We start from the raw sequence: 20,822 nt of genomic DNA, 5'->3' as shown, positions 1-20,822 counted from the left end.
AATGCAGCTGCTGCCATTTTGTGACTTGTTTTGTACACTGTTGGAATATAAGATACAAACAGGTACGATTTTAAAACAGTTTAATCTGAAATCAATATCTCTTATCTCCATAATTATTTATGTGGCTAAATGCTGTGTAATAAGTGGCATGACTGAACTTGCCACGCGGCAACTGCTCTCTCCGCGGAAGCTTTGCGTTTAAAGACCTAATAAAATATTTCAACTCAGATCAATATTTCGTGTCTAATTATTTACTTATTGTGGGAAGTAGCCGTGTAATAAGCGGGATAAACACCCAGCCGGTTGTTCTCTCAAAATTCTTTAGCTTTTCTTCAGTATTGTGAATATATCTGACTGGATGAATGTATTATCGGAAATTTTAAAAATGTTGAGTAGGTAGGGACTTGGTTCTGTCCATCGGTTGTTGATTGGATGGAGGCAGATCTGAATGTATGCTTGGTGTAAGGGGGTGGGTTTATGTGGAATAAATAAATAGAGAAATCTGTCGTTTCACCAGAAGATCCAGTTATGAAATTTTTATTAAAAATTACAAGGTCAATTAATTTATTTAAAAAAGGATGCACACATGAATCTTTCACAATAATATCAAGAACATATATTTAGCAAATAGAGTGAATCTTCATTTCATGTGGCTAGTAGAATCAGAGTAGTATAGTTCTCTAGTATACAATTCTAAATTCAGCTGTTTTACCCTGACTGTTGAATCTTTGTAGAATGAAGAGCAGAAACATGTTCATATGACTATCATAAGTTTTAGTTCATACACCGCTTTTAAAGTTAAAGTTAAGGACAAAAGAAAATTGTTAGTATTCCCTTATGTGTCTTACTAAAATTCGAGCCTGCAGTCTGAGAAACCATAAACGCATGTTGGGGAAGCTTGCCGTAGACATAGAGTAAGCCATTATCATCATAATTGTCATTATAGCAATAGCAATATCCTCTTTAATGGCATATTAGCTGGATAAATAGGCAGAGTTACATTCAAAATGATTTATATCTCCATTTAACAAAATGTACCCTCTTTGAATGTTTAAGTGCAGAATCTGAGTTTGTTCGGTGACCACGTAGAAGCTTCTGAAATGAGCAAATCGCATCCCCACTAAACATGCTGACTCACTCTCTCAGGCGGTGATAAAGAGCTCATTTTCTCATCACCACACCAGCACTCGGTATCTGTCAGAGCCAACCAGGCCTCATTTAATCAGATTCTCAGTTAGAAAGGAAGAAACTTAGGGTTAGGTGAGTCCAATGCTCCCCGCTAGCTGAAATGCCAGGATGAAATATCTAGCAGTCTGTGAATGAAAGCTAAAAACTCTATCCTCACGGTGTCTGCTGTCTTTAATGAAGCGTGCTTACTGCTTTCAACCCCACCTGAGAAGAGTTAGGGGCTAGAAAAATACACTTTTTGTGCTGGGTTTCAGTAGGGGGGAGATTTTGTGGTAGATATATAAAAAGTGAAGTAAAAAATAGGTCAAACATGATAACATTAATCTCTAAGACAATAGCAAACAGGTGAGGGCGCTTTTTTGGTGTATTATATATGCATCCTAGCACTGTGCCACACATGTGACTTCATATCCAGACTTTGAATTTCATGTTTAGGTTAACCGCTGTGTCAAAGCGTCGTGGAAGATGGCTTGTGTTATGCTGCAGTTTAGTGTTCAAAGAGATGAACTACACCTTTTCTGTGTACACTATAATGTGTCAACGAATGTATTGTAAAAAGCTTTTTGAATTTGCATGGGCAGACATTACTCTTATTTTCTTTAGAAAATGTAAAAGTCTAGTTAATGTACTCTCTTAAAAAAAAAAAAAAAGAGGTTCATTTGTGATCTATTTAATAGGATTATCCCACACTTGAACGCTTTATGCCAAAAAGGAGAAACAGATATATAAGGAGAAATAGTAACACTGACTCTGTCTGGGGCAGGGCTTTCAGTTTGTTTAACCAATAGAATAAATAGAAAATTAAATTTTTCCAGGAATTGGCCAAATGTATATATACATCCATCTTCATTAAAAAGATCACACAACGTAATATTGTTATCATGCCAGTTTTGAAAAAATAAGGACTTGTTTTTATAAAGAATATTATGATTGTTCCATATGAAATATGAATGTGGGGAAAAGTTGTGTTTATAAATAAGAGACCAAGCCAGAGGCATTTGTTTGTGGAATGAAGAGAGCTTTCCAGGTAATTTTTCAATATCATAATTACATAACGAAAGAAACTATAGGCCACCCAGCTTGGAGAATATATAATTTGGGATAAAGTTCCAAATTGAAGAGGGACATTTTAAGAAGTGTTTCATCCAATTCATTTTAAAAGTGTGATTTAATGTTTTGAAATGTAGAAAATTTAAACCTCCATTTTCATACGTGTTCATTACAACAGTTTTTTTAATATAGTGGGTACGATTCCTCCAAACGCAATTAAATAGATGATTATCTATCATTTTACACGTTTTATTGTCCAAATGTAGAGCTAATGCTGCATAATGTTAATCTAGCTAAACCTTCAGCTTTAGTAAGCAAGACCCTGCCTTTTAATGAAATATTTCTTTGGAGCCACTGGTTGAGTTTTTTACGGGTTTTGTGAATAGCAGGAATACAATTTTCAGAACATCATGTAGCTTGATTTTTAGTTATTGCAACTCCTAAATATGTGACTTTTCCTCTGACAGGAATATTACAAATGGATGAAATATCACACTCTGTAATAGGCAATAACTCACACTTAGATATATTGAGGTATAAAACAGAGGCTTTAGAGAATGCATCAAGAGCTACTGCAACTTGATCACTATTTTTTAAGAAAAGAGTGGTGTCATCGGCCAACTGGCTGATGATCACCTCCCTGCCTGCAATTGAGATACCTACAAGGTTGCTTTGCTTGATATAGTCTACTAAGAGTTGAGCTGCTAATAAGAACAAATAGGGAGAGATAGGACAACCTTGACGGATACCCCTTTTGACATCAAATCTAGAAGAAGTCCCATGTTTTAATTTAATTGAACTGTTGGCATTACAATATAAAGTTCTGACCGCATCACTTAAAAAAAGGACCAAAACCAAATCTTTCCTGACTAAGAAAAGTAAATTTGTGCTCAAGAGTATCAAATGCTTTGAAGAAATCCAAAAATGAAATATAACTTTGATCAGAAATCAGATGAGAATAATCAAGAACATCTAAAACTAATCTAATATTAATGGAAATATGTCTGTTCTTCATGAAACCAGATTGTGTTTGATCAATAATCGAGTCTAGGACGGTCTTAATTCTCTCAGCAAATATACTCTATATCTCTGAGCAGAATTTAGAAATCAGCTTCGAATCAGAGGTAACGGTGCCATTAATACTGATTTGGTGTACAGTATTGTAATATTAGCACGTTGTTTTTCCAAGCGGAAAAAATAAGCAGAATTTTGCTCCCCCTCCTCGAGGCATTTCTTTCTGGAGCGAATAAAATCGCCCTCAGCTTTTCTTTTATAGATCTTGTCTACTTTGTTCTGCAATTCTACCAGACTTAATTGATCTTCATCTGTCAGCATATCTAACCCCTTTTCCATAATAGAAGAAATGCTTGATATAACATTATCCTCCTCTGCCCTTCCAGCCCCGGATATAGGAATATAGGATGTAGGATGTAGGATTCATACTTAAATAACTCCCATATTTAATTCTTAAATAAGAATTTTCTGTAATGGCTTTCTTTATATAGCATTCAAGTAAGCGGTTAATTTCTAACTTAACAGTTTCATTTTTTAATACGAGTTATTGAGGTTCCAATAAGATGTTCTGGTGAGTTTCCACCAGTTCCCAAAGGATGAGTCAGGGAGATATGGGTCCGAAACTTTAGGCATGATCATTTTTAATCCCTGAAGATATAATTGAAGGGGCCAACACCATTTGAAACCCGGGACGATTGATTGATATTGATATTGATATTAGGGGTAACTCCTGTAAACACCGGCTATAGTAGGTTGCCATTACTACGCTGTGTTTACCTCAGTAGCTGATAGCCGGAAGTAGCTAAACCTGTTTTGTAGAACCCGGAAGAATGTTGCGCATAACCCCTATTGAAAAGTCCTAAAAGCGCCCAAATGGGCAACATACAGGTATTAAAGAGTTAAGACATTTTGTCTTCATCACCTATTGCATTTCGCTGATCTTCCTCGATCTGTCGTAGACAAAGTTCGACGCCACCGATGAAGGTACGCCGTGAATGGCAGGCCATAATTTAGCTCTGATCTCCTTAACAGCCTGCGGAAGGTCTTCAGCAAAATCTGAAGCCCTTTTCACGTAGAAATTAGTTGTTCTTCGCCGCAGCCCAGACTGCATCCCGATATGTTCTCGATAGAAAACGAAGTATGACCCCTCTTGGTTTTGACACATCCGGTTGCCTCTTTCCTAGTCGATGCACGATGTCAGTTGCCTCCGCCAATTTATTCTGATCTTGAGGAAGTATGGCTTGGCAGATCTGAATGGTCTCGATCTTAACATCCACAATCGATTCCGGAGTTTCAGGTTCCATCTTCTTGAGTAGTTTTCCAACTCTGTGACTCTGACTTTAAGATGAATGACCTCTTCTTCTTTCTTCATGCATTTCTCCACATTTTCAACCCTTTTTTCACATCCTTTATTTCTCTGCAGGCGAAGTCGATTGTCAACTTTAGACCCTCTATTTTCACGGTATTTTCACCTACCATTTTTTCAATGGCGTCCGATCTCTCGTTGATCAGGGTCGAGAGGGTATCAACAATGTCCGAGTTAGATGGAGAGCCTGCACAATCATCTCTCAGCTTTTTTAGATGCTGGAGGCTTACATTGTGTTGCCGGATACGAGGAAAAATCATCTTCAGAAGCCATCAAAGACAGCTGGCCTACCGAGTTAGCCTAGTCATGACAGCTAGAAATGGGTTTGTCGAACCTGTTGCAACTGCCTGTTTAGCTGCCTTCATCACTCTCTTTTTTTCCCATGTAGACATATGGATGATCAGATTGATTATTTCCAGACTCTGCTCAGAATCTAATTACAGTCAGTTGCTTAGTTTTTGTATTTTTTGCACGCGCTCTGTAAAACAGGAGCGGCTAGGTTACCATCTAGGAAAACCCTTATGCCAAAATTGACGCATTCGTCACAGCATCCGTCCAGCGTACCAATCAGCGCCGCGGAAAAGACGTGCAGGTCAGTGCTCCTGCCCACTGAACAGTCTGACCAATCGGGAAAGTGAGATGCAAGCTATAAACCTTATGCACCAGAGAAACAAGGGCGCAGCCATATTTAGAATATTGTCTTTGAACTTCCGTTTTTGCAGTTGCTCTGTATCTCTATGGCATCGCTGTCCAGGAGTAATTAGCTTTTGAATGTAAAGTTAACGGAAGTTATCATGAGGATTGTAATGTTTAAAGCAGATGTCTTTACAAATTTCAGTCGACCGGGAAGATTTAAAAACAAGCTGTTCATTCATAAATACGCAAAATCGCTGTGAAAATACAGAATGTAAGACAGAAGACAACGAGCGCAGCGCTGAAAAGGGGCGGGGCTACATAAGGTCTATATCTACTTAGTTTATTAACGTTTGAATAGCCCCGCATGTGTAAAAGTTAATGTATGCGAGTGACAATATGAGTTTCCTCACATATTTCATTGGTATATTTAGAAGACATAATCTATGTGCCTTTTAGACATTATATGGTTTATTTAATATAGAGCTGGTAAGTCCCGCCCATCTGTAAAACCCCAAGTGGACCTTTAGGTTGAAAAATTCGTCAATTCAAGTGAATGGGAGAAAATAATTATTTTCTGGTCCCATTTGAATTGTGCCATGAATGTGAACATATGTCGTCTGTGAATTTTTTATATAATTTTTCATGTTACGAGTTTGACAGTATATGGTATGATTCTTCGGCTAGCAGTTGTGGAAAAGACATAACGAGAAAGACTACATGTCGCCTATGTGACGTCACCCCATAAAGTTGACTTACCCGTGGTTTTCGCCAACCTTAACGATTTTGTCCTCTCCCTGAAAGAAGGCGGTGAAGTGCACCAAAGACACAGCCATGTTTAGCGGGATCCGTGAGCTAGTGTCCATGTGCGAGTGGTGTTGACGTTTCAAACGCGTCGAAAGCAGCGAAGAGTTGTAGTCCACAAAGTGCTCTCACACAAAGTCTACCCGTATCAAACTTCTACCCGCTAAATTGTAGCATTCTTTACACGTAAAAAATTATATAAAAAATTCACAGACAACATATGTTCACATTCATGGCAAAATTCAAACAGGACCAGAAAATAATTTATTTATTTTGGTTTTGAGTGATGTTGATACCAACTGTTTTTGTGTGCAGATCTCAGAGTCTAGGCTACCTGAGAGTCGCGTTTTTTTGACAGCATGCTTATGGGGCGGGCAGCTAGCGGATCGTTAGGAAATATTAGATGAATGTGATCATTTATGTTTGGGCCTGAAATCACTGATACCACCTTTAATCATTTCTAGCAGTGTACTTTTCCATATATAATGACACGTTTTTCCTATTGTACTGTATTAATCATTATAATTTAGCATTCATTGTGGAGATTACTGTTACTGTTATTATGACTACTATTATTTGTTATTGTTATTTGACCACACACACATGCAAAGTCAAATTTATTCAGTGTACTGAGTTGTGGTGACAATAAATGGGTTATTCCCGACCGTATACCTGAGAAAGTCTCTCACCGGACACTCTGTAGTGGGTCTGTTATCAACCAAATTCAGCTTCTACTAGCCAACATTTTTAGAGTGCCAAAAGGTTCTATATACAGGTAAAAAGAAATATCTTAATAACTGCATAATACTAAAATTATTAATTTTTTTTCAAGGGATAAAGTGTGTTTACAAGCTGTTTAGTTAACAACATTTAATTAAAATGAAAAATGAATTGAAACAAATTAATTGAAATTAAATCCATAAAATGATCCCATGATGGGAACCAGTAGGGGCCATAAATTTAGTTAGAGCATATTCTGGATCTTTGGCATTAATGGTGCTTTTTTTCACTTTTGTTTTTGGCTCTAAAAGTAAGAAATTAGATTGACTGGAACCAATGAGGTCTCCTTGCACCAAATTGGCACTATGAGTAATGAAGCCTGAAGTTACTTCAGGAATAATAGCTTATAATCTTAGATATTGCAGCAACTCATTCACCTCATGAAAATTCACGAAGAACAAATAAACAGCAAACAGTTTCTCCACTTCATCTTATTTCTCCAGTCTGACAGCAGGCCTCTGACTCACACAGGATCTACGTAATGAATGATCTATGGAAAGCTACCCGCTGAGACTGATAGAGGAGGGGGAGTGTGAACAGCCTCTAAAACTCCATACTTGAACAAACTTTTAACAAGAGTGAGCAATATTTAAAGTAAGTGGAAAATAACATTAACCCCTTGCCCTTTCCAATTTCAATTCAATTTTGTAACATTTTGCCATTGGATGGATTTGAACAGATTTATAGTTTTAGTCTTACTTTTTATTGTAAAAAATATAAAGTCACCAAAATCAAATCAGAAACCAGCTTTACAAATGTCACATGACAGGCATCTAAAATACAGTATTTTCATGTTATGTTTTGGTTCACATCAATAACTGAGGCTGCAGGATCGCTTATAACTGTTTGTCATGCAAAACAAACAAGTATCCATACTAGTAAAACAATGACGTTGTATAACTATACTGTCATACACTTTTGTAGATATCAAACATTATTGATTTCTTTTGTTGTTGGCAGTCATACAAGAAAGCACTGTACAGAACAGAAATATACTGTCATAAAGGCGCATATGTCAGTTGATATCACAATATGTAAAATAATGTTAAAAAATACATTGTAACAAGGAAGAGAAATGTCTAGGTTGTGCTAAATAACATAGGAATGGTGTGTGCTTTTTCAGTTTAGATGATACTGGCCAACTCTGTCTACCCAGAATCCTCAGAGACAATCAAGCTGACAACTTCCTGGAACACCTACAGGATAGGGAGGGTAAAGACAGAGTTTGATGATGATTAGACAAAACCTCCATACCTTAGGCTAAGTGAATGGATCATTTTTATACATATTTTAACATTAAACTCACTTGCAAGTTTGTAAACAAATAAGACAGTGCAATGAAAAGCTTTCGCTCATGTTCACTATATCGCCAGCAATGAATCGCTTGACCTACATGAGCAAAAAGAGATTCTCTTATTAGTCATTTTAATTACCCGTTTACTGGAAAACATGCCTACAGGAAATGCAGATTTGAAATAAACATGAAAAACTAATTCAAAGGATCATATTATTCAAACATAATAATGAGACCTACCTTGGACTTTCTGTTGAAATCCACCAGCTGCATTGCCAATGCAGAAGCATCCCTGCTCAAAGCTGATTTGATCATATTTTTCAACGTTGGCTAACAAAGTGCCATTTACCGGCAGGTATAAAGTGCTTCCATTGGGCTCCCAGCTCTCGGAGTAGTACACACCTCTCTGGCCATCAATCGAGACAAAACCACCTAGAGGTAAGACAACTCGCAGGAGTCAAATGCATTGCATTTACGATTAAATGTAGACTTACAATTTTTCCTAATACAAATTTTATCAATGAAGTAAATCCTATATCAGAATAATCAAATTCTAAAAGGATGTATCTGCCAATAAGCCAACTGGAAGTATGAAATGCCAGATTGATGCATGTTTAGGTTTACAGTTGGAAATACTTAATGCATATTGTATTAGCAATTGTAGGAGATAAAATATGTATGTAGAAAATAATGTATATATAGATACAATTAGTTGTCCATTTGTATTAAGTCATTTAATGCAATTATTTTAAATACATACATTTACATTAATGTTTTAATTATTTTTAAGACTTTTTAAGACCTAAGTTCAAAATCTGGTTTTGTATTAAACTCGACACATAAGGATTTTGCCTCAACTAAGAGCCATACTTACGTTTCTTCAAGCTCTCTTTGGAGGGAAAAAACTTACGACCATCCTCTTCGTTGCCATTAAAATTATTCCCATCATTTCGTTTACGTTTACTGGGTAAACAGATGGGCGACATTTCAGTAAATCCATTCATCCATTTCATATGTGTCTGACAAACGTTACTGGACAGTGTTCCATTGGGGTCCATGATTCACTATACAGTAATGTGGACTTTTTGTATGTAGCCTATAATTATTACATGCACATGCACAATATTCGTGGCTTTGAAGCATTCGGTGCCACACAGGATACTAAATAAACGCCAGGATATCTGTGACAGTGTCTATCTGAAATAATTTAAAAACGACACAAAGTAAATAATGTCATTAGTTTACTAGGCTATGTCTTTAGTAACACAGAGACAGGCGATTCACAAGCGCGAACCAAAAATCAAAACAATGAGCCGTGAATGAGTGTTGCTTTATTTTTTTGCCTGATTCAAATGGTTAATTTTCTGTGTTTTTTGTGGAATATATGATAAACTCTTTGAATATATTCACTTTGAAGTACTATAAAACGTTATTATAAAAGGAACAGATTATTTTTAATCATGTATTGATTGTGACAATACCCAATTTACTATCAGGCACAACGTCGTGTGCTAATAGCGAGGGTCCTACCAGCAGACCCGATGTTACGTATTTCCCTTTTCGCATGCCTCTTGGATTGAATGTGGCTTGGAGCTATCATTTGAGTCACATATAATCTTTTATTCCAGCTTTAACATGTTTAAAATCGAGGGACTTGGGCCGAAGATGGACCCGGAAGAGATGAAGAAGAAAATGCGCGAGGATGTCATCACGTCTGTTCGCAACTTTCTGATTTATGTTGCGCTTCTGCGACTCAGTGAGTATCAAGGCGCTTCTTGCATGTATTTGGTTAGATCAGATGTGCACGTGTGATCGTTTTAAAACTGAAATTTTGTTCGTTTCTTTTTACTGAGTTTCTCGAGGCTCCGTTTGAGACGTTCTTATTGATGATTATTCCGCATACTATCAATTGTATGTGGTCACTGTGTATATGAAGGATAGAGGTCACCTTTGAAGTATATTATAGGCAGTGTGTACAGCAACGTCTCTTCATATCGATCAAAAGGTTTATGTTAATATGTGGCTTTTTGTTTTTCAGCACCCTATGTTTTGAAGAAGCTTGACAGCATATGAAACTTCACCATGGACAGAAACATTCCCTGTACAGATGAGCATGCAGGACCTGGACGATGCTGCACATTCACTTACAACAGCAGTTACAGTTTAATGATGAGATACTGTAACTTCATGTCATTTATTTAATTTTTTTTTTTTTTTTTTACTGGTTGCAATTGAATATACTTATTTTTTCTCATCCAATCTTAATTGCAAACAAGAGATATCTACCAGAATGTTGGCATGTTCAAGGTCTAAGCAATAAATCTTTAATCAGTTATTCCCTTTGACAGAGTTGTTGAAACTTGAACTTGGATCATAAAGCAGAGATTTATACGATTTGCTTCAAAATAAATAAATAAATCCCTGTGGTACATTTAGATTAATTCTTACACTTAACACTTCTTACAATAATTCTTACAATAACACTTACAATTATTTCATTGAAAATGATGTAATAACTGTGTCATTCGCATTGTATTCAATTCCTGATGTTTAGAAAAAGTGACTCAGCTACTTGAAATGTGCTTCTCCATGAGATGCCAAATATAGGAGTTTCGATAAATCTATTGTTGCATAATAAACACCATGTAATTCATTCAATGTTTTTAATCAACAATTTGGAGGGTATAATACAATTTGAGTTGTGTTGAATGACTTCAAATGTGAAATATCACAGAAGAACAAATGAGCAAGATAAACGTACCAAAGCATGTTATTCCAGTTATAATAGAGACTATCCAAGTGAAGTAATTCTAATGTGTTTTATCCCCTCTAATCTCATATGATGTAGTGCATTTAATGGTTAGATGTCACAGTACTGACTTTTTTCTGTTAGTATAAGGCACACGCAAGAGCACTACATTTTCAGCTCACTAGGCATTTCAGAGCCTGTCAAGCCTGCCAGCAAGTTGTTTGCAGTGAGTTCGCTCATGACACCACGTGTGGAGTAGGTAGCGCTTCCGATATGAGGGAGGACCACTGTAAAACAGAATAAAAACCAAGTTGGACAAGGGTTTTTTTCTACAATGATATGACTTGCTGAGATTTAAAGCTCACCACAGTTTTTAAGAGTCAGAAGTGGGTGGGCAGAGGTTCAGGGGTTGTGACGTCAAGCCCCGCTGCTGCAATCTGACCACTGCTGAGGGCTTCAAACAAGTCCTCTTGATTCACAACTGCCCCTCTAGAGAAGGGAGAATACAGGATTTTTCAGTCTAGTTAGGACTTTCTTTTTGAGGGAGAGGTTATAGCAATAAAGAATCAAACAAGTTCCACTGATGCTCTGCTTTCACTAGTGAGGTATACCTGCTGGTATTGATAAAGATTGATGTTTTCTTCATCTTGCTGAAGAAGGTTTTGTCACAAAGGCCCTGAGTGTCAGGAGTCAAAGAACAGGACACCACCACAAAATCACTCCCACTCACCAGAGTGTCTAATGGCACTGCGAGAGAGAGGTGAAGATGAGACGAGGCCATGATACAATCTTCATATCCCTTCTAAATAACCTTAATTCATACATGGTGTAGCATCTGGACCAGTCAGACACAATTATTCATTATAGTTCATTAATAATCCAGCAAACCCCCTCGCCCAAAAAGAAATTGCAACTTCAACCCCATCAACTCACAGAACCATCAAGACTCGCATCCGGATGCTCGATCAATGGCTAAGGCATAGCAAGTATCGTACAATTAACTAACTAAACAGAGGTTAAGTGTAAGTGGTAGACCCCTTGTTAACAAAGTGTTTTAAACTAAGAAATGGATGGTTCAGATGGATAAATGTATGCGTTGATTGTGTGTATGTGTTTGTTTATGCGTTCAAGATTTAGTAAAATACAACTTTTGTACACATTCATGCAAGTTGATTTTGGTCACTGCTTGTAAATCAATGTCACTTTAACGATGCGATCGAAGCAACATGCTAAGAGTTATTTTTCTGTGGCCATGAAAAATATAATTCCTGAGATGATCAACACTTGAGTGTTCGCTGGTCAAACAGATTAATTATAATCTGTTGTAAACAGGTTGTAATTTTAATTCAGATACATTAAGTTCATTCTATTAACTGACCCAAATATTTATAATAAATTATACCAAGTTATGATTAATTATTCATATTTTCCTTTTGAGCTAATCTGCTACAATGGAGTGGCATGAAGCAATTTCTTTTCTTTTCGTACCATATTCCCCATCAACCTCTTGGGCCTCAGGTTTGGGTTGTCTGCCTGTGTACAGCAGTCTCTTCACACCAAACGGCTTCAGTCGCCTTGCAATGGCCAGACCTACAAATCACAGATTATACAGAAAATCTATCAGGCCCAATAGACAGAATGCTTTCCATTTGTGAAAATTTATTTCTCCCTATAATGATATTATCGGATGAAACAGGTCTAAAGTGTTCACCTTCATCGTTTTAACAACATAAATAGGGTGATGTCTTCAATTACCCTGAGAGATTACATTGCATATGGTAACAAGGTTACCCATGTTAAGTGGCTTGTTTGCACTATAAATGTCATTGAATTTGTCACTGAAGTAAAACAACAGATGGTGTATGTATCAGAGCAGATGCATTTGTAGTTTATTTATGGTACTGAAGGGAGGAAAAATTAATCCTTCATGCCGTACCTATGCGGCCCAATCCAATCACCCCAACAGTGCTGCCCGAAAGACCATAACCACACAGCCACAGAGGCTTCCATGTACTCCAGCCGCCACTGAGAGAGATGGGGAGAATATGAATATTCAATTAATATAATAATATAAAAATTAGATATAGGTAATGAATTATTACTGACTGTTTTAAATTCCAAGATTTTGACCATAGTAATTATTTTAAATGATGTATCCATGCAAATCTCTTATTTATTTATTTATGTGCCCTCATAATCTTTCATCTAAATAACTTCCCCCTCCCTCTTGCATATCTTCTCTAAAGACTTGTTAACAGGCACGAGGACAGGACAACCTGTCACTCACATCATGAAATCACAAGGGGAAAAAACACAACGATCCAATATATTCCTGATGAACAAAATCATAACCCGCCCTACATTTTCTCTTGTTTAAGAAACCATTTCGTTTAATGATGGCTTGGGATTATGTTGAACATTCGGATCGGTTCCTCTACAAAGCTGTAATATGTCATATGATGTAGTAGAAAATGTGTCTGACTTGCTTTTTCACTTCTTCTACACCCTCGGGAAGACGTCGGGCAGTGGCCAAGAGCAGAGCCACTGTTAGCTCAGCAGTAGCATCCGTCAAAACATCAGGAGTGTAGCCTACTCTTATCCCTCTGGGATGAAGAAAAGAGTATATGCGTTAAAATTGTATGAACATTCTTACTGATCAATCATAAACGATCCACTGTATCATCTTTTCACTTTCTGGGCTTACAAAAAACACAAACTCACCGTTTCTTTATCTCATCTATAGCAAGGTGGTCAAATCCAACAGAGAGAGTGCTGATCACTTTCAAGTTGGGTCCTGAGCATATTTAATGTGTGTGTTATCAATATTGCCTAATTAGTATCTTCACCTTCAGTTGTTCTACAGCTTAAACAGAGGTTTGCCTTACCAGCCGCATCCAAGACCTCAGTATCAATTTTGTCTGAGAGTAAACAGAGAATCCCGTGAGCACCTGCCACCCCCTTCAGAAGTTCTGCCCGGGGCACAGGCTCATCAGAGTCCCACACTGACAAATTACACCTGCACATAACGGGGAACAACAGAGACATCTGAATCAACGAAAAATGCTCAGATATTTACAAGCAGTTTCATTTAAATCATGTTGTGCAAAGTTGTTTGTAAAATATCAAAGTGTGCAATAAGGCTCGTGACGACGTTTTACATTTAGACTGTAAGCATGCTAAGGTGTAACTTTAAATGCAGGAATGAAGGCAAACTATTTGTATCTGCCTCCTCCAAAGATCCTTGAGGTTCACATGCTGCTAATGAACACGTAGTTTTAACACAAGCTACAGTACATCCTCTCATTAACCCTCCACATAGAGCATCTCAGATATTTTATACATGCAAAATGTACATATATTCCATGCATACTACTAGACCATAAAGTTTCGTACAGGCCGGCTTTTTGGAGTATTTTCATGCCCTCCTGGGGAATGCGTCTCGTGACGAACACTTTCAGAATCTGCTGTGCGCTCATCCTGCACAATTAAAGGTTAAACGGATGGAATAATCAGATATATTTCACTTCGAAACTGGTAACAACAGAAATCCAGAACAGACTTCCCTATATTTACAGTGGCTACAAAGGTGGGAAGCACTAAATGAACGTGACAGTGAGCTAGACTAGAGTCTCGTTCAGCAGACTTTAGCGCCATCTAGTGGAGCGGATGGACAACGCAACTGCGGTTGCTTGCTTTTCTGAGGGACTTTTATTCGGATGAAAGTTTGATAAGGTTCGAAAATGAACTGTAAATTGCGACAGGTACATTTAACGTGGGAATTTTTAATGTTAAAAAAGTTTTGTTTGTTTTGCTGGAAATTTATTTTACTCATAGGTGGTAACGTTATGTTTCGTTTTGCCGTGTTTCTGTTTTGTTTAATTGACATTTTATGCAGGTTTTGAGGTGTTTATTGACTTTAGTTCATCGTGAGTGTAACGTTAAACGGACAGGAGGTCTGATGGTTGTCACGAGGGCGCTCTGTGAATCTCCGGCGATTTTAACCGGTAAAAAACGAACAAACTAAAGTCATTCTGACTTATTAAACAAATTTCATTTTTCAAACTTGATAAATTAATTTAATGATTTGTATTAATGTTTCATTCATCGTGGCAATCGTTGTCTTTCACAGTATCTGCTGCTGGAGCTTGGTGTAGCAAAGTTTCTACGTCTGCTTTGAAGGGTGGGTGTGTACTGGGCCTATAACTTTACACTGATAATTGTACTTGTGAATAGGTTCAGATTCACGCTGGTTCTTCTGGTTTCCTTTTTTAGAGGCTGTGGAAAGACTTTCTTTACAGGTCCCACCTTGTGAGAGTGTTCATCGAGAAGAGCTTCAGAGGTTTACTGACGATTTTGGGTCTTTGTTTTTTACCTATTCTTTTCACGTAAGTGCTTCCTTACTGAATAATCTATCAAGAAATTTGTATTTGGCTAAATAAATTTGGCTTTAATTCTCATACTGTAGTAATACTGTGTTGACTTTTTTTCATGTATACTGGTAATCACAAATTATGTGTAATTTGATTTATCTTCATTTTAAAATGTTGGAAAGGCTTCTAGTCAGTCAGTGGAGGAAGAACAGTCAAATATCCAAAGATTTCTGCACAGACTCAGTCTTGTTCATGCGCAGGTGAGACCAGTGGTGTTCATTTGATACCTGCCTATTTCAAACTAATCAAACAAGATTGATAATTTCCCACAATTGCATTGAAATAATCCAAAATGTTCACCGTTAATGGATCAGTTCATTTCAGAATGAAAATTTCCTGATAATTTACTCACCCCCACGTCATCCAAGATGTTCATGTCTTTCTTTCTTCAGTCAAAAAGAAATTAAGGTATTTGAGGAAAACATTCCAGGAGTTTTCTCCATATAGTGGACTTCAGCGGTTATCAACTGTTTGAAGGTCCAAATTGCAATTTCAATGCAGCTTCAAAGGGCTCTACACGATCCCAGCCAAGGAATAAGGGTCTTATACCGAAAAGATCGGTCATTTTCTAAAAAATATATATACATACTTTTTAACCACAAATGCTCATCTTGCACTAGCTCTGCGATGCACCATGCATTACATAATCACGTTGAAAGGTCATGCGTGGTCCGGTTCAAAAAGGTTGGATTCTCGAAAATTCTCATTTTCTCCTCCAACTTCAAAATCGTCAGACATTGTTGTTTTACCTTTTATTTATTTATTCATTTTGTAAATGGCGTTTGATTTAGTCTTTGCACATTCGAGGTACAAAGCGGCAAAGTACAAAGTAAATGCTTTCGCGTGACCTTTCAACGTGATTACGTAATATGTGGCGCATCGCAGAGCTAGTGCAAGACGACCATTTGCGGTTAAAAAGTATATAAATGTTTATTTATTTTTATTAGAAAATGACAGATCGTTTCACTAGATAAGACCCGCCTTATTCCTCGGCTGGGATCGTGTAGAGCCCTTTGAAGCTGCATTAATCTGCAATTTGGACCTTCAAACCGTTGTACCCCATTAAAGTCCATTATGTAGAGAAAAATCCTGGAATGTTTTCCTCAAATACCTTAATTTCTTTTTGACTGAAGAAAGAAAGACATGAACATCTTGGATGACGTGGGGGTGAGTAAATTGTCAGGAAATTTTCATTCTGAAGTGAACTAATTCTTTAAGATTAATTATGTTATATAAATGCGTATATTTGTGATATACTGTTGCATAATCATGAGTAAAACTATTCATCTTTTTATGTTTTTTTATGTTTTAGGTGGAAATCATCTTTGAGATTAGGACAGATTCAACAACACACAAGCAAATGTTCAGGTTATCTGAATAAATATCTTCACTACCATTAAAAATTTGGGGATCAGTAAGATTTTAAGATTATAATTTTGTTACCTTTATTAAGCAAGGATTCATTAAATTGATTAAAACCATAAAGCCATTTATAATCTTACAGCTTTTTTCATGTTTCTAAATGCCATTCTTTTGAACTTTCCATTCTCTTAAAAATCCTTTAAAAAGTACCACGGTTTCCACAAAAATATAAAGCAGCACAAGCATATTCAACATTGATAATGATAATAAATGTTTCTTGAGCATCAGGTCAGCATATTAGAATGATTTCTGAAGGATCATGTGACATTGAAGACTGGAGTAATGATGCTGAAAATTCAGTTTTGCCATCACAGGAATAAATTACATTTTAAAATATACTATAGAAATGGTTATTTTAACTTTTACACAATATTACTGATAACTATCATTGTGATCAAGCCAAATAAGAGACTTCTTTCAAAAACAATAAAAAAATCTTACAGACCCCAAATAATAATAATAAAAACCCAAAGCTTTTTTTTTAATGTTTTTGTTGCTTTTACTCATCTCTGTATTGATGTCCTACAGGTCTACTCATTAAACCTTCTCATTATTATGTTTAAAAAAGATATGTGTGTAATAATCTTTATTTGTTCTTTTATAGTGGACAGAAAGGAAGTAAAGTTTCAGTATTGGATCACAGCATTCCTATGGACACTGCCGCATACGGACAGTCAGTTGCTGCAAATTTGTATTAAACAGGACAACTGTGTCAAGCAGAATCAACACACCTGATTTGCCATTCGGTTTTAACATCCTGAATATGTCTTTACTTGCATTTTTTTTCTTCACACTTTGCCTCTGTAATTTTATAATGAAGGAGTCCATTCTCTGTGCGGGGTTTTCCGTCCTGTCCACAAATGCACCCAGTATTGGGAGACACACTGAGTTGTCTGCTCCCTACTGACATAATAGAGGCTGGACTGTGTGGAGAAATGAGCATGGTTACCATGGCAACACTTGCACCCTGTATGGAGCAGTATTCCAACTGGCCCTCTCGGCTCTCATGCATACGGATATCCTTTGTGATGGTCACATAATAATCGTTATTATTATTTAAGAGCATGCATATGATTTTAGGCTACTTGCCTTACAAATATGCTTGAAAAAAAATATTGTGATTCTGATGCATTATTCATATTAATTATTAAAAAATATATATTTTCCTTGACATTCATCACACATGCTAGTGTACAGTCCATGTGGGATGCCTCTAATGCAACAAACACAGAAGAGTTTCCTCCAGAGTTTGGCTACTTCACTCTCCTGGGCAGATCTCGGCCTTTCTGAAGTCTGTTGCATGGAAGCACAAAATATCCAGGGTAAATTATAGGATTAAATGGGGATAAATTGGGGTAACTGAGAGCCAATTCGCTCTCTGCGCTGTAATTTTATGGATGGCAGCCTTGCTGCAAAGCATAAAGGGCACTGTTACAAATCACCATGGCTTTGAGGCTAAAGTTGTTCAGACGGTTATCCAGCATGTGTATATATTATTTAATTCTGGCTTTTCCCTTTATAGGCTGTCTGTGTTCTGATGTAGAATTCTCTGTTGAAACTGACTACAGTGAGGAAACAAGATGTAGTAATGCTGTACAGCAGAACATTGAGCCAGAATGGAGCGGTGCTGTAGAACAGACTCTGACTGTCTTCATTTTCACTCAGTACACTGACCCCTTCCGCTCCCAGATCACTGACTTTATAAGTGAGTTCCATTTGCCTGCCCTGTCACGCAGACATCTTAAGGTTTAAATATTTTCTGCTGAAGTTCTGCTTTTAAATGTTTTAGGCAGTGAGGAGGTTTTCGAGAGAGACTTGGATGCAGTTCTTTGGTACAACGGAGATCAAGTGAGGGCAACTCTACAGTCTATCATGAAAAAAACGCTGAAAAGATTCCGGCAGAGACACACTGTAAGATTTGTCTGCATGATGTTTACGTACTCTACAGTTCAAAAGTTTAGGTCAGTAATATGAATATATGTTTTTGGAAAGAAATAGTATACTTTTATTCAGCAAGGACACATTAAATTGTTCAAAAGTGACATTAAAGACGTTCATAATGTTCATCAAAGAATCTTGAAAAATGTATCACTGTTTCCTCAAAAATAATAAGCAGCAAAACTGTTTTCAACATTGATGATAATAATAAGAAATGTTTGTTGTACCAAAACAGTATATAAGAATATTTTTCTATGTGACTGAAGACTTTTGAAATGACTCCTGAACATTCAGCTTTGCCATTACAGGAATAAATTACATTTTAAAATATATTAAAAAAAAAAAACAGTTATTTTAAATTGTAATAATTTTTCACAATATTACAGTTTTTACTGCTTTTTTTTTTTTTTTTTTTCAAATACATGCAGCCTTGGTGAGTATAAGAGACTTTCAAAAACATTAAAAATAACTTACCGACCCTAAAATTTTGAACAGTGTTGTACATGGAAAAATTGTGAAACTTAAGTCTTTAGTCATTGTTTAAACACTACTGAACCATACATATTTTCTGTGTGTACTTAGGCCAGGCAGAGGTTGGATTCTGCCAAATCCATTGTCTTGAGCTCAGTGAACAGTATAATTGCCAGCAGCAGCAGTGGAGAGTTTCGAAGAGCTTGTTTTGATAGCATGAGGGTATAATATATGGCTATAATTTATACTGGTTCCCAAAACACCCTATTTTATGTGTCATTTCACTTCTTATTCTTAAGAACAGTGATTTATTGCTTGTGAAAATTGTTTAAAATGTTTCCAACTGGGTTTGTTTTAGGTCAAGAGCTCCTGCGAGCTCCGTGTGTCGCTACAACAGTCGCTTCAAAGCATTGTGGAGGGGCGCTTTGCTCAAAAGCGCACGTGTAGCAATGAAATGGTGCTTTTGCAAACCTTGTTTTAAACTATTTCATTTCTGCATTCTTAACTTTGCCTTTTTTATGAATGTTTGTGATTTTAAACTCCTCTGAAGGTGGTGGAGGCTGTTAGCCCTGAACAAAGTAGTCTTGACAGCTGGGAGGAAGGTAAGTTTAAACAAATGTTTTTATACAATCATTCTTCCTAGAACTCTTATGATACAAGGGAACTTTTCATCGGAGTTGTTTCATGTCCTGTCTTTGGGGAGCTACTGACTTTAAAGCACCACAGAAATCATTAATAGAGTTGGTTGAGATGATTTTTTGAAAGTTGTTGATTCATCCTTTTTTTTCAGCATTTGAAAATCCACCAGAACTGCCTTCTAAGAGGGTTCACTGTGACCATGAGTCTTTCAGCTTTATCCCTAACAAGAGGCAATGCTCAGAGCCATTCTCTGAGAATTCAGACGCCTTCGTTAACAGTGTCTTTGAGGCAGCAAATATCCAGAGACGTCCTCTGTCCCCTATACAGCATCCACAAAGTCAGCTAACTGGAATGATGGCAGACATACCCTCAGCGCTGAGCCTGGCTAAACTAAATAATGAACAGGTGGATAATTATTGTAAATACTTCATGCTGCTTATTCAATCTGATATGTAGCCAAGAACTGATATGTAGCCAAGAACTCAATCACAAAAGATGTATACTGTGCATATCCTAATTGTTTTGTTATCTCCCTTTGTAAAGGTGGAGAAGCAGTGGCTTCAGGAGCTTGAAAACTTTTCTGAATGGGACTGAGAAAAAAATATTGAGATCAACAACTGTTGTTGCTTTGTTAACATCTTCAAAACATGTTGAAAGAATTTAATTTTTTATCTTTGTATATCCTATTACTATTTATGTTTAAGATAGAAGTCTTTGTTGTCATTTGTAATTTAATTGTATTTTATTTGTTATTTTGTAGGCTACATTAAATGTCAACTGTTTTTAATGAATATATCCTAATTGCTTGTTAAATGTACTGTATATCTACCCTGGAAATCCAGAGTTCTCACAAGAGCACAAGTTGAATTTGCTCAGCGAGTTTACTCTGGCGTCGAGTAATGATGCTCATTAAATATGCCCTTGTATCCGAGCTGCACCAATCACATCGGGTTATCTGATATAGGCGAGTCAGGAGCGAGCTAAACAGATGACGACAGCGCTGTGACATTGAAGTCATTAGTAAACATTGCAAGATGGCTATGG

General features: G+C 36.8%; 4 protein-coding genes across 4 annotated transcripts; 2 read left to right on the top strand and 2 right to left on the bottom strand.

Moving 5' to 3' along the window:
- Positions 1 to 7,518: 7,518 nt before the first annotated feature.
- Positions 7,519 to 9,450, bottom strand: LOC308700446 (uncharacterized protein). The gene is made up of 4 exons (XM_081382086.1): positions 9,004 to 9,450; positions 8,370 to 8,561; positions 8,142 to 8,224; positions 7,519 to 8,031 (listed from the first exon to the last, which is right to left on the bottom strand). The coding sequence occupies exons 1-4, from the start codon at positions 9,185 to 9,187 to the stop codon at positions 7,984 to 7,986; spliced, it is 507 nt and encodes a 168-aa protein (XP_081238212.1). The 5' UTR covers positions 9,188 to 9,450; the 3' UTR covers positions 7,519 to 7,983.
- Positions 9,451 to 9,669: 219 nt separating this feature from the next.
- On the top strand, positions 9,670 to 10,555 carry tomm5 (translocase of outer mitochondrial membrane 5 homolog (yeast)). Its single transcript, XM_081382046.1, has 2 exons — positions 9,670 to 9,885; positions 10,168 to 10,555. Exons 1-2 carry the CDS (start codon positions 9,765 to 9,767, stop codon positions 10,200 to 10,202), a joined length of 156 nt encoding a protein of 51 aa, XP_081238172.1. The 5' UTR covers positions 9,670 to 9,764; the 3' UTR covers positions 10,203 to 10,555.
- Positions 10,556 to 10,894: 339 nt separating this feature from the next.
- grhpra (glyoxylate reductase/hydroxypyruvate reductase a) lies at positions 10,895 to 14,508 on the bottom strand. The gene is given in 10 exon segments (XM_081382045.1): positions 10,895 to 11,165; positions 11,244 to 11,273; positions 11,276 to 11,367; positions 11,490 to 11,625; positions 12,367 to 12,468; positions 12,815 to 12,903; positions 13,365 to 13,481; positions 13,600 to 13,672; positions 13,764 to 13,894; positions 14,272 to 14,508. Coding segments are annotated over 10 exon segments (975 nt in total). The 5' UTR covers positions 14,355 to 14,508; the 3' UTR covers positions 10,895 to 11,043.
- Positions 14,509 to 14,618: 110 nt separating this feature from the next.
- Positions 14,619 to 20,372, top strand: top6bl (TOP6B like initiator of meiotic double strand breaks; the record flags this gene model as incomplete). The annotated part of the gene is given in 14 exon segments (XM_081383495.1): positions 14,619 to 14,639; positions 15,431 to 15,508; positions 16,621 to 16,676; positions 17,335 to 17,403; positions 17,551 to 17,746; positions 17,749 to 17,755; positions 17,921 to 18,052; positions 18,253 to 18,435; positions 18,520 to 18,641; positions 19,251 to 19,361; positions 19,498 to 19,596; positions 19,690 to 19,741; positions 19,930 to 20,183; positions 20,322 to 20,372. Coding segments are annotated over 14 exon segments (1,431 nt in total).
- Between the last annotated feature and the right edge of the window lie 450 nt (positions 20,373 to 20,822).

The sequence above is a fragment of the Scardinius erythrophthalmus genome, assembly GCF_964197995.2.
Source record: "Scardinius erythrophthalmus genome assembly, chromosome: 13".
In the NCBI taxonomy this organism is placed as follows: domain Eukaryota; kingdom Metazoa; phylum Chordata; class Actinopteri; order Cypriniformes; family Leuciscidae; genus Scardinius; species Scardinius erythrophthalmus.
Note: the sequence above shows the minus strand (reverse complement) of the source record. Positions and strands in the feature narration are given on the sequence as shown.

Coding starts and splice junctions, on each gene's coding strand:
- LOC308700446 (XM_081382086.1), bottom strand. CDS start 9,187: ATGGACCCCAATGGAACACTGTCCAGTAACGTTTGTCAGACACATATG. Junction 8,562..9,003: donor CAAAGAGAGCTTGAAGAAAC/GTAAGTATGGCT, acceptor TCTTACCTCTAG/GTGGTTTTGTCTCGATTGAT. Junction 8,225..8,369: donor ATTTCAACAGAAAGTCCAAG/GTAGGTCTCATT, acceptor TTGCTCATGTAG/GTCAAGCGATTCATTGCTGG.
- tomm5 (XM_081382046.1), top strand. CDS start 9,765: ATGTTTAAAATCGAGGGACTTGGGCCGAAGATGGACCCGGAAGAGATG. Junction 9,886..10,167: donor TGTTGCGCTTCTGCGACTCA/GTGAGTATCAAG, acceptor TTTGTTTTTCAG/CACCCTATGTTTTGAAGAAG.